Source organism: Limulus polyphemus, unplaced genomic scaffold (assembly GCF_000517525.1).
Source record: "Limulus polyphemus unplaced genomic scaffold, Limulus_polyphemus-2.1.2 Scaffold271, whole genome shotgun sequence".
Classification (NCBI taxonomy): domain Eukaryota; kingdom Metazoa; phylum Arthropoda; class Merostomata; order Xiphosura; family Limulidae; genus Limulus; species Limulus polyphemus.
Genome location: NW_013665881.1, coordinates 452,693 through 466,988, shown reverse-complemented (window position 1 = coordinate 466,988; position 14,296 = coordinate 452,693). Strand labels below are relative to the sequence as shown.

General features: G+C 31.8%; 1 protein-coding gene across 1 annotated transcript in view; it reads right to left on the bottom strand.

The window, feature by feature from the left end:
* Window positions 1–14,296, bottom strand: part of LOC106456910 (hemicentin-2-like) — a 165,148-nt gene that overhangs the window by 5,568 nt on the left and 145,284 nt on the right. Inside the window, exons 9-11 of the mRNA XM_022382691.1 lie at window positions 6,696–6,827; window positions 3,861–3,891; window positions 2,859–2,947 (exon numbers count right to left, since the gene is read on the bottom strand). Coding sequence (XP_022238399.1) covers window positions 2,859–2,947; window positions 3,861–3,891; window positions 6,696–6,827 — 252 coding nt within the window. The remainder of the gene's footprint in view (window positions 1–2,858; window positions 2,948–3,860; window positions 3,892–6,695; window positions 6,828–14,296) is intronic.

The window sequence follows — 14,296 nt, the reverse complement described above, 5'->3', positions numbered from 1 at the left end:
TTCTTGCTAAGAGAAAGTTACACAATGAGCTGTCTGTGCTGTGCCAACCATGGGTATCAAAATTCGGTTTTTAGCATAATAAGCCTTCAGACTTATAGCTGAGTCACTGGAGAGGAGAGGGGGGACTTTTGGTTCTGAATTGAATATGTGGATTTCATTTACTAGATAGATATGATTGCCATCCAAATGGAGGTTTATATTCACACCAACATGTGAATTAATTCAGACAGGTTAGACTGGCTTATTGGCTCCCCATCGTGTAACTCAATTAACATCTTCACTGCAATCAACTCTTCTCGTTCAACAAAAGTTTGCAATAAATATTCTTGGAAGAGCTTCTGTTGTCCTACTACCTGTAGATGAAAATCACTTAATCCCTGATCTACTATCTCTAGCAAGGGAATTTTATTCAATATTCATCTGTCATTTCTCCCTATTTTACTGTTAGTTAGCAGCCTGTATGCCTGGCAAAAATTGGGCTTACCATAATTCTGTCATAAAGTTTCTTTGATCCAACTGAGATAATCCATTTCCTTTGTATAATAAACCTCTCTTCCATTTTTATTAAATTTTACACTTGCTCTTCTGGAGTCACCCACTTCATATGGCAAACTACCTGACTAACTCCAAAGTCAGGTAATTTTTTGTGCAGTGGTAATCTCTGTCAGTGTAATATCAGTAACTGGGCCTTTGGTGTTTGTAGAGACTGTATGTAGCTCCATTGCTATTTTCGCTATTTGTTCACAAGCTGCTTACTCCATTTCTATGTATAAATCACTCAATTTCTCTCAACATCTTTTCTGTCCTCGACTTTCATCCCTCACCCCTGAATCTTCTTTTCTGCTTTTGGGATTGGAATTATTTGTCCTGTTTGCACGAGGTACCTCAATACTAAATCATACAGTGGTACCTCCATATAGGTTGTATGGTGAAATAATGGGTATCTATAAAGATCATTGCTAGTGGCACCTTCCTCACCATTCCATCTGACAAAACGCAATGTTGGTATTCCCCAATCCACGAATAATCTGAAACTAATGGTATTTTAATTACAATTCTTCTACACCTAGTATATATTAAAACTGAAATTATCTTACCTCCTAACATTTCTTTTGTTGTAGGAATAAATGCCTCTCGAATTCCTAATGCAGTCATCATTGGTAGTTTTCTTTTTCCACAGAGCAGTGTGCCCTACGCCCCTCAATATATCAATGAACAACATTTCTGCTCTGTTTTCTTTCTATAGAAACAATTCTTAGGTATATGATCCATCTTCTTGCAGATAAAACATATTGATTAATGAGCGCAGGACTTCTTTTGTTTCCCCTGTTTTAATATTTATTCATTTCTACAGGTGTGGACCATATTTGCTGTTTGTTTTCATGTTTCTTCCTAAAATGAGCATCCAAATAAACTTCTGCTGCTTTAAAGATCGAAGTAAAATCCTTGAGGTTTCTTTCTTTCAAGAACTTTGTTAACTTCCATGGTCTTGAACTAAATATCTGCTCACAAGGTAACAAGTCTTTAGCATTCCTAAGCCTTTGCTTAAAACCATCTTCAGTAAGGTTAAAATGTTTTGAGAGGGCTTCTTTGAAAACTTGTATGATTTTTCATGTTTCTTTAATAGCCGAGAGTACACTTCCAATGCCCAACCAGAGAGATTAAGGTATTCAAATTTAATGACCACTTGTCTTTAGTCAATCCTTGAGATGTATCATTCACTCAAACCTAAGCAACTAAGGATCGATATTGGATTTAACCTTACTAAAAGAAGATAGTTTTGTCCTGTGGGAAGTTGGGCCTTGGCTACTATTGATCCCACTACTAGCCTTTAAAAATTCTTTTTCTAGTTCGAGTCCTTGGACTTCAAAAACTAGTTTCTGTCTTTCAAACTCATGGTCTTTCTCAGCTTGAGTTACCTTTTCGTACCTTCTAGCTCCCTGATAATGTTAAGAGCACGGCCATAATTAGGGATAGTGACATTGACTGTAACGACTGAGTGAGGATCCAAAATCTTTTAAATATAACGACACTTATTTAGTTGTGATTGACATCCTAATCCAAATAGTATATAACGAAAATGACAATTATAATGTTGGTTTGTATGCAGAAAGTATTGCCGATTTGAACGTGGTTTTTCGTCTTGCTTAAATGATCGAGTTTAATTACATTTTTTGTTTCTGTGGTGATATCAGCTAACATAGATGAATACATAACCATTATTTATTCAAAATAGATAGTTGATTATATGGCCCAAGAATATATTAGATCAATCAAACACCTTACACATTCTTCGTCTGTTCAACATATGTAGGGATTTTTTAGAATTGTCCAAAAGTATAATTAATGTATATATATATATATATATATTTTGAATATCGTGTCTATAAATAATAATTTTCAGAGAAAGTGCTGGAATAATGCTCACTTATCATACAAATAGAATGGAAGCAAACGCAATTTATTTAGTTTATGTTATTGGCTTTAGAAATATGGTCATTGTTACATAAGAGCAGTGAGTGGAAATCAGATAGATAATTATATAATCTTAGGTTTGTATTATAACTTATATCTTATGTTATTTATCTAGGAGATGGCATAATGCTGCACGACGCTATATCCCGAAATTGTTTAATAGCATTCTTATAGAAATATAGAAAGAGCATAAGAAAAGACTCTTTGATACTGACATTGATGTTATAGATAGTTCAGCAGTAGCTACAAAGTATAATATTATGCAAACGTATTTGTTTTTGTATTCCAGTCTGATTGTATTAGAGTTTGGTAATCAAAGAAAAGTAAATAAATATACGTTAGATTACTCTACATCGAAAAGCTTTTCAACAAAAGAAACTTACCAGAAAAATCTCTCTTTGTAGAAATGAGGTCTAGTAACTGAACATCGTGTTTCGGTGATTCTTCTTCCACGACAAAGCTCGTTTGCAGTCTATATTGTAATAGAAATATTTGTTAATTAAACATCCAATTGTACATCAGAAACTGACGGACTCAGTGTTACTTACTTGATACCGACATTCAGAAATTTATTTACGCATATGTATCTTTATAAGCATAAGTATTGATTTCTTTGTTATATTTAAAGAAGCAAAAAAATAGCCAATCTCTTGCTTGTTCTGTAAAGCATTGCACTGTTGCTTTTTTATTATAAAATCACACGTTTCCAAATCGATCAGCTCATAGTTTTATTCTAGTATCTTCAATTTTAGAATATTTGGATAAATGTTACAAATACAGCAATTTTGCCACTCTACTTTCAAATTAGGAGCTAAAATGAGTTAGGAGCTAGTTAGTGCTTCAGAGTGTTAAATTTTTGCAGTTAAACCTTTTCAACTAGTAGTTAAGATGGGGTAGAATCAAGTATTTTTACAGTGTTTAAAGAATCATTTTCTCTTTTCAAATGTAAAAAACAACCTGTGCAGATTTTCAAAGAACGATAACAAATGCTAAAAATATAGTAAGAATTTATAAGAAATGATCAATATTAAACTCTACAGCGTATTTTTTGTCGCTAGTTGTGAACCCCAAGTAACGATTTCAGAATGATGTACGATTTATCTTGCATGTAATCTTTGAATCATTCTGATAAACCCTATAATCGTCGGTCGATACGCTTCCCAGATAATTTATCTATCTGTTATTTCTTGTCGATTCAATGATTACTTCTACAGATACACGTACCACAGAGTATCAATATCATAATTTTAAGTAGAACTGTAATCCAAGATTCTTCCTATAACTAAAAATTATTCAAAAAAAAAAACGAAAATCTAATCAGCATGTAAATATAGAGTACAATTTGAATTTTTACTTTTTTTTACTTCTTAAAGATTGGAACTTACTTATCAATTCGATTGCTTTCTGGTCGTCCATCTAAAGAAAAAACAACGACAAAATAAATATATACTTATGAAATTGGATTAATAGATATTAACATTAGAAAGAGTAAGTTTATTATCATCAATGTCTGTTTCACAGATTTTAGCCCCAGCATATACATGTATACCTTCTATAACTTTCTATAACAGAGAAACAGTTTTATTCGTCTTTACGCATCATGTCCAGTTATTGCTATTATAAAATATTATTGAGGAATACAAGAAAAAATGTTTAACGTGAACACGACAGTTTTTAAGCAAAATAAAAAACAAACACACAAAACCCATAGAATTTGCTTCTTCTAACTCTAGGCAGTGTCACAATAAATTTCGTATATTACCTCAGTAGTCATATGGCTGCGTGCGATAACAGTTCATAACGCTGAAGGCATAACGTACATCACATGTAAACCACGAACCGGTATTTATGATATAGATATTATTTTTAAAACATTCAGTTGGTGTTCAACGTAATACATGTTTAGACAAACAGAGCTTTCTTAATACGTATCCAGGACTCGTAGTTATACCAATTTACCTGTGTGCTGTTATTACAGAGTTGCTTTACTAAATCATTAAACCACTCTACGTGTCTTAAAGTGGAATAGTCCCAGACTGAAGAAAAGTAATCATGTAGAATAGATATTCTAGTATCGTTGATTTTGATCTATAGAAAAATGATTTAATACAAGAGGTGAGGACAAATATATAGCGATTTTATAGAATCATCATCTCAGTCGTGCAGATTAAAATTTGATAAGAATTGCCAATACTATGAACCAATAGTTATAGATGCTTAGAAACTAATAGAAAAGGAAAAGTTAAGGCACCATTTTATAGATATAAATGAAATATCCAAGAAATAAATTACTATATGGGGTGAATGAATGTAAAGTGTATTCTAGGTGTGAAAACAATAAGGAAAATATAAAATCGTAGGAAAGAGACATACTCTTATAGAAATTTGAAATCGTGTACCGAAAATAGTGATTGATTACATTCAGGAGTTATAGTGAAATAAAATTTACATAAAAAGTAGAAGTAAATAAGGAGAGATCTTTATCTTTTTCATATTTGAATTATTTCCAAACGTAATGAACAATCATACTGATGAATAAAGGATAATGCTATTCTTAAAGTACAGAATATATAGGAGTGAAATTCTGCATCAACATAGTTGATGGAGACTGATGTATTCTTAGATTTATAAACTATGGAAAAGAAATAAAAAAATTAAATATGTAATCTTATATTGAATATATAGAAGGAGACATAAGAGAAAGAGCAATACTTCAGATTTCAAAATATAAATTTAAAAGAAATGAGCAGCAATATATAATTAATGGAAAGGACTGGCTTATCTACGATTAAAAGTGAAAAGATATAAAGATTTAAGCTTTAATACAAAAAGAATATAAACTGGAAAAAGTTAGATACTGAGCTACACAAAAAAGATAAAACACACTCGCTTCATATAATGTTCTTATTATTAGCATACTTTTAATTCATCTTCATTCATATATTTTAGTATTTTATTATATGCATGTTCCCTTGTTACTGATTTCACAGTGGTACAGCGTTAAGTTTGAGGAATTACAATGCTAAATTTTGAAGTTCGATATCTCACGCTGGATACTGCAGACAGCTCAATGTGGCTCTACTTTTAAACAAACCAACGATCCTGTGTTATCTTATAAAACATTTCTAGTTTCACGAAACAAAGAAATGGTTTGACGTCAGTATGAGATTAGTAAACTTCCCAAATGACAAAACTAATCTACTGAATGTATTTTATGTTATACCTACGGATGAACAAAATGATAGTTTTCTATGTGGAACACAATTAAACATTCTTCTAAAATAATATCCATTATTTCTTTTAATATTAGAGGAGTACTGACTTTCAATGCTAAAATCCGGGGTTCGATTCCACGTAGTGGACAGAGTGCAGATAGCCTATTGTGTAGCTTTGCGCTTGTAAACCACCAAACAATATCAGAAACACTATGTACGGGTTTAAAAAAGTCGGTTAATGGTTTTACTTGAGTCTACTCTGATTTCCAAATTGCATATTTACGTAATTACAATTTAAAGTCTTCAGTTATAACAATTTCACACGAATGGCAGTAGAGGTTAACCCTAAATGATTACAATTTTACCCATAGAGCTCATTTAGTTCCCTCTTCATAGTAGACGTATTTTATGATACACCTTTATTATATTACATTATACGCTTCCTATTACTTGTAAATACTTAAAACATTATTCAGGGAAGTTTGATATAGCAAAAAGAGCGTCAGTGTTATGGAAGACTAAAGAAATAATGACATATGTGGATGATAAAAATATTTTAATCAGACTTAAATTAATATACTGAACTCACTTATATTTGGTGTTAAATACGAACGAGAAGAAAAAACTAATTAATTAATTTCCATTATACTTTCTTTTGTTGACGTTCTAATAAATTTGTATTTGCTTCTTCAACTATTGTTGTATGAGTTACAGTATTAATTTTTTCAATTACTTCGTTTACACAACTTTCAAAAGAGATTAGCGAAATAGATAAAAATAATGGAAAAATTTAAACACTTGATGACACTTCAACAATATTATCTATTTTGAAGGCAAATAATTATCCATAAAGTTTAATGACATTTTAACAATATTATCTATTTTGAAGGCAAAGTATTATCCATAAAGTTTCATGACATTTTAACAATATTATCTATTTTGAAGTTCAAGTATTATCTACATATGTTCAAGTTGGCTAAAAATTAATGTAAACAAGTTACCTACCTCGACGAGAAAGTTGCGTACGATGTAATTTCCTCAACACGAAATTCAGTACAAACATAATCAATAATACAAGAAACATTCCAACGATAATCCCCAGGACATGAGCAAATTTCAAACCTTCCGTGGACTCACCTAAAAAAGGTAAATCGAAGTGCAACGAGATAAGATAAACTGTTTTCATAACAAGAAAAACATTTAAGAAAAGAGTTTACATCATAATCTTGATCAAAAGATAGAAACTTTAACATGTGAGCATGTTTTTGTTTCATTTTCCAAAATGGTAACAACGACTTGTTACTTGATAATTATTTACTCAAATAAATAAAGAACCGCAGAAAAAAAAAGATTAAATTAAGATTATTTTAATTTAGTATATATTTTCAAACGATAGTTCAATCTGCTGTTTTCACTTTTGAATCGTCAAACAGTTTATGATAAATATGAAATATGAAAATAAAATATGAAAACAAGTAATTTAAAATATTTGTTAGACTTATCAACAGTACAATTTTCTGTTTTAATATACTGACCAGTAGGTTTTATATAACCTAAAATAATTAATGATATTGAAAAAGTCAGTTACAGCATTGAAAGTATTTAAACCAAATAAGGCGAATTTGGCCATTTTTAAATAATATTATTGTTGTTAAATTCGGTAATGTGTTACTTCTTGTATTTAATCTTTCAAGTCCAAATAAAATGTAGAAACACAATAGTTGAGTTATATCACCAGCTATCGAATTGAAGAATTACGAAACAAATAATCGTGCCCAAATATTCACAGATTATTCAAATACCTAAAGTATTTTAAATTATTAGTGATATGTAAAAGACTTCAGCCAAATACTGCAAAATAGAAATATATTGTTTTTGAAGATGTTGGCTGAAAGATTTCTCGGTAGAATGTCTCATTTGAAAATATCGTCTATGAATAATATCTGTATTATGCAAACCGAGGAAGATCATTGTAAAATAAGAAATTAAAATTTCTTTCAGTTGAAAATTCATACTATCATGTAGGTGCTCAACACAATATTAAGCTTTACTAATTACAATATACAGAGTTTGAAGTACTGCATTTTCTACATGCTAGTTTTACCCGAATACAATATACTATGAAATGCACCCCACACTTATAGATTACGCATTCTCAAAATAATTATATTTTCATTTGACCTTACAATGACAATGCAGCATAACAAAGGTCATGTTTAAGTACATTAGATTCAGTTGGTATAACAATAAAGAAATATTTATTTTACTGATATTCAAATTATATGGGTTTTGATTGTATTTTGTGGCTACTGAGGCTATTCCAACGTCCCTAATTTCAAACAACTGTCCAGAAGGAAGACAACCAGTAAATAGCACCTTACTACTACCATCCACGCAAAGGAATTTGCTGTTACTCTTACAACGCACCTACGGATTAAATTGCTTGGAATATATTTCTCGTGTCTCACGGATTCAAACTCTGAAATCCAAAGCTCTACCACAGAACCAACCCAGGGACCTGTGTTTTATTTTAGTAAAAGTAATATCTTCCTTACAACAAAACATGTTATACAGATGTAAGATTTATATTGAGGCTCATCAGATTACTAGAATTGTTTATAAGTGGTTTCTAGCGTTGGATATGCTCCAATTATCTTGAATGAAATACGTTACACACGTGTTTTTATAATAAAAAAATAACGTGAATGAGATTTGCATTATTTACTGCCTAGCTAATTTTACTTTTAATTTAAAAAATATTTATAGGTGGAAACTTTTAGAGAGAAACAATCACGTTTTATTTTTCAGTTCGAATAAGTTTTTTTTTTACCCTAATGAATGGTGTGCGTTTTGTATTTATGCATGATCATTTAATTTCTTTTTTCGCAATGTTCATAATGTTATACATTATTTTGTTGTTTTATTTTGAAGTTCCTAGCACAGTTTACTAAGTTTAGATATTGATATTGAAATATTTTTGATAGTTGAGCATGTTGTTATGTGCAATTATGTTTTTCCGAAATCGTCTCGAAACAAAAACAAAAAAGTTCATAAATGAAATCTAAAATTTGAAATGCATTTTGAAATGTTTGTTTCTGCAATTACAAAGAAAACGATAATTATAATCCTTCTGAAACCTGTTCAGTACAGCTAAGAAGAGAATCAAACATAGAATTACTTTTCAAAATGGCTATTTTCAGTGGCTATTTTTCGAGTTATTCTACAATACATGAATATTGTGCTCGACTATACATACAACCTATTTAACAAATTCAAGGTGATTTTGAATATGTAGGTATATTCAGCTCATGAAACACATGGTTTAGTAGGAAGTAAATTATCCATCTGACTAAGTGCTGTTATTTCTTTTATAGCACAAAGCTGCACAATCGGCTACCTGCACTTTATCCAGCATGGAGAATCTAACCTCGGATTTTAGCGTTGTAAGTTCTTAGGTTTTTCGCTGACCCACTGTGGCACTCCTGCCTAGCTTTACAAATTGTATTTTGTAATTAGATTCTATTAGAAATGTTTCAAGTACACAAAAATTAAAAACATGCGAATCAACTGTTATACAGCCTAAAAAACAAACGTAACTACTTTGAGTTCAACAATTGAACTAGCGACTTTGTTTATATAAAGAAGAGGTAGAGGAAATAACATATCTCTAGGGTCACATGAAATATAGCTACAAATGCCAGTTTTGTTGTAAAAGAGTAATATTTCGTTACAAACTTATTGTAATAACATTCATAAAGCATCTGTATAATATTTTTGCGAGGTATACCAAATTGTTGTGTGTAATTTTACTGTAACTTTTTTAAGTAAAAGTAGTTAACGCATTTTTTACAATATATTATGTTTTCCCTTATTTTTATTTTTTTTTGCTGACGGTGTTATTTCTTTCCAATATGTAACTGATATATATTTTGCTTAATTCTAATCGATATTAGAATTTCTAAGCTGTAGAAACGTTACTGGTGGTACATTCTCCTGTAAAGTTACGAGTAAAGCAAAAATCAAACTCGGAGGAAAAAAAAAGAAGATTGATTCGAAACCATCACTCCGATTGTCAGGCAGTTTGTTTGTTTGTTGAATTTATCGCAATGCTGCTCGAAGATTATCTGCGTTAATTGTCCCTAATTTATAAACGATAGACTATAGGGAAAACAGTTAATTAATTATGTTAACAATAAAAATATTTCATCTCGCAGTTGAAGGATTAGTTGAAACCATTAAAACAGTGACACGTATACAATAGAAGCATCAACATGATTTAAAAAACAATATAAATAAATTTGGTTGAAAATATACGTCTATCAGTTCTAATGCTGGTAGATCTAATTAAATATTCGTTAATCATGGGCTATTACTTGTCTTCTTAGACAAATAAATATATTTCGCCAAGGGATATGCGTAGAACATGATCATCAGACGTTATCCTAAATACGGTTAGTTACATAAAAATCCTCAGATATGAAATCAGATGAGTAAATGAAACGGAAAGTTGAGATAGTGGTAAGAATTAGTTTCCAATATGCTTAGCTTATTAGACTTCTAAAACATGAATAAAGGTATGAAATAAAATCGTGCTTATAAAGCCATGGTTTCCGTGAATGCCACTACAGTTGTAATGAAAGGTAGCTAAAAAAATAGAAATAAATTCCATTATTATTCTATACCTGAAATCTACTGAATACATATTTTTAGCCTAAGGTCAGAGCATGTTAGGGGAATGAATCAAATCCACTTAATCATTTTTTTAAAATACCTAAGATTAAACTCGTAAAATATCGTCTGTTTCTTTAACAATAGGATAATAACTCTCGAGGTAATGTTTTAAATTCATAAAATCAAAAACATTTTTTTTATGCTACTGAGGCAACATACAATAATACAATGACATTTAAAGTCGTTAATAAATAAAAGTGTGGTTATGAAATTATGTCAAGTATAATGTATTGTTTAATAACTTATTTCCTGTTTCTATTTCTCGTCCCACTTGTGTGTTCAACGGTAAATTTGCGGAATTATAAAGCTAAAATCCAAACTTTTATTCCACAATACAGCTCATTGTGTAGTTATGCGCTAAGACAATAACAACTCGGTTATGAAATTATGTCAAGTATAATGTATTGTTTAATAACTTATTTCCTGTTTCTATTTCTCGTCCCACTTGTGTGTTCAACGGTAAATTTGCGGAATTATAAAGCTAAAATCCAAACTTTTATTCCACAATACAGCTCATTGTGTAGTTATGCGCTAAGACAATAACAACTCGGGTAGTATTTGCTGAAATATATTTAGTTTGGCTGAAAAATCTATTAAAACAATATTAAAAGATTACTGAAATAGTATTCCGAGTAGTTTTACTGTTTGTCTGTTTGTAATCAAGCACAAAGCTACACAATGAGCACTATGTGTTCTCTGACCACCGCGGGTATCGAAACCCAGTTTCTTGTGGTGTAAGTCCGCAGATATACAGCTTTGCCACTGGGGGGGGGGAGTTTTAGTGATACATTAAGCAAAGGCGTTGTAGTATTTTTTTTTCAATTTGTAGTTGTATGATCAACAGAAATAAAACTTCTGAAATAATAGTTTCTAAGTAAAGCAGTATCTACGTTAAAAACATTATTTTTTTTCATAAATGTTTCGAGATTTAAAAAAAAAGAAGTAATATAACTTGAAATATATCATTCGAAAGACGTCTTATAATCAGGTTGCTTGGTTCTGAAAATGGAGCAAAACGTAAAAGTGCGTACTAATAAGTGTTTCTGTTGTTTTTTGAAGTGCGTACCTCCTCTAGTCTATCACTTCAAATTAAGGACAGTTAATGCAGATAGTTCTCTATTAGCTTTGAGCGAAATTCAACAACAACAACAACAAAAAAATGTCCTGTTCAAGATTCTGACAGGAACCCAGTTACATTTTTTTTACACTGAAGTAAGTCCTATCTACTAGAAAGATACAATATTGAAGCCTCTCTCTGAAAGAAGGCGCATATTTTAGGTTACTTCACGAGGGTTCGACCAGGAAGATTAAAACCAATCACAAAGGTTCAGCGCAAAAGTAATCCTTTTGGCTAATGTTATAAAGTTGATTGCAATAGCATCTGATATATCAGTCTTAATACGAACTACAGTTACTGTAAGCCGCACGTTTGTCACTGTTTGTTTAAATGTCAAAAGACTGATCCATTTGACCCGGCATGGCCAGGTGGTTAGGGAGCTCGACTCACAATCTGAGGGTCGCGGGTTTGAATCCCCATCACACCAAACATGCTCGCCCTTTCAGCCGTGGAGGTATTATAATGTGCGGTCAATACTATTATTCGTTGGTAAAAGAGTAGCCAAAGAGTTGGCGGTGGATGGTGATGACTAGCTGCCTTCCCTCTCAGTCTTACACTGCTAAATTAGGGACGGCTAGCGCAGATAGCCCTCGAGTAGCTTTGCGCGAAATTCAAACCAAACTGGTCCATTTATTACTGGCGGAGAAGCGAGTATAAGGCAACTCATTGAGCATAATGACATAATTTACATAGAACTAAAAGAACTATTATGAAAGTATCCCAAATAAACACAATACACGTGTCTCAAGTTATACACATAAGTCACACTTTCAAGGAGAGTTGAAACGAACTGTTTGTCAAGGATTTCGGTCTCGTTTGTGGTAATAATTTCTTCCCAAAATACTCGAAGAATACTTATTGATAAATACTTGTTGTTCAGACCAGAACTGTGGATGTAAAGAAACATATATCAGAAGACTGGGATGAAAGTGGAGATGACCTGACATAAATATTTCATCCTTCTCTTTCTATTTCCAGTTTCCTTTTAACATATACTGCTGTCAACTTTCTTCATAGAAGTATCCTTTTTTTTCAGATTCTCGTCTGAAATATTACCTTGCCCGCTCCCTACTCAGTGCTTTCGATCCCATTTTATCGTATCGAAAAACATTCTATTGCAACCGCCCTCTGGCGCGTGAAGCAGTGAATGCAATCTGAAGTATAAATTTAGATCAATAACACGCCTTTTTGTTTTGCATTTTGGAGAATTTAGCAGTAAATTTCTCTTAACTTTAAGTTCTGTTTTTTGGCAAAACTAAAAAATCTCCCTGGTATAGTATTCCGAAACACATGTCTCCAGACAAAGACAAACAACGGTCACTAATAAGTTTTTTTCTCTCCGTTCAACCTAGGACCGACCACAGCTAATTTGTTAGCGTACTGGATTGTTGATCTGAGGTTTCTTGGCTCGCATACTGTTACTGTATACAAAAAATCGCGCTTCACACTTTGGAATCAAGTGTGCGTTATAATAGTGTGAAGATCAAATCCTACTATTTGGTATAATAGCAGTAGTCCAAGAGTTATCTTTGGTTGGTATTAATTAGCTGCCTTCTCTTAAGTCTCTCAATTCTAAATTAAGGATAACCAGCATAAATAGCCAATGTGTAACGTTGTGAGAAATTCAATAAACAAACGGCTCTTTCATTGCCGGTGTAGAGAGCGTAACACCTGAAGACTGTTTGTTTGTTTGTTTTTAATTATGCACAAAGTGACTATCATTAAAAATCATAAAATAATAAGTTTTTCTTACGTTTTTTCACACCATTACAAGTGATATAACTGAAAATGTGATTTTGTTCTAAGGACGTTCTAAAGGGTATGTATTATATATTTTCTGCTTAGTAAAAATGTCTCTGGCTCTAGCCAATCCTTTATCTAGATTTTATGAGTAAAAAGGTGTTAAACAAAAGGTTGATTCATTATTCTTAGTGTATGTTAACAATATAATTTAAATTGGAAGATTTTTGTTTGTTTTGAATTTCGTGCAAAGCTACACGAGGGCTATCTGTGCTAGCCGTCCCTAATTTAGCAGTATAAGGCTACTCTTGTACTACTCTTTTACCAACGAATAGTGGGATTGACCGTCACATAATAACACACCCACGGCTGGAAGGACGAGCAAGTTTGGTGGGACGGGGATTCGAACCCGCGTCCCGCAGATTGCGAGTCGAACTTCCTAACCACCTGGCCATGATGGGCCTTAAACTGGAAGGAAACATATAAATACGACTGAAACACAAGGTTGGCCATGTTAATTCTATATATTTATCCTTTTCTTTTCAGTTTGTGGATTAAGTGCGACTACATTATTTAAAGTTTCGTTCCTTCGTTTTTCTGTTATATACTGTATAAAGAGAATTAATTCTTAATTCCTTCCTTTGCGGAGTTTCTTTTGGGAAAAGTTCACTGACGAAAGTAAAATTTGGTAAGCTTCAAAGCGGTTATAAGAGACTTGGTTAAAGAAAGAGCAGCGATATGCAATGTGATATTTTATATATCTTTGTCTGAGAATACAAACAAAGGTAATCTGTATGAACTGGAAATCGTTTAGTATCCTCCATATTCACTCATTTGAATAATAATTATGGTAATATATATATATTGAATTGTTTTCACTTGATAATAAAATATAAATAAACCAGAAGAATCACCTAAATATTGCCGGAAAACATTGCAGCTGAATACAACACTGAAAACATAAGAATAAATTGGTATTTTTATGGCAAAGTTGCGAAAGCTACCTGACTACCATTTC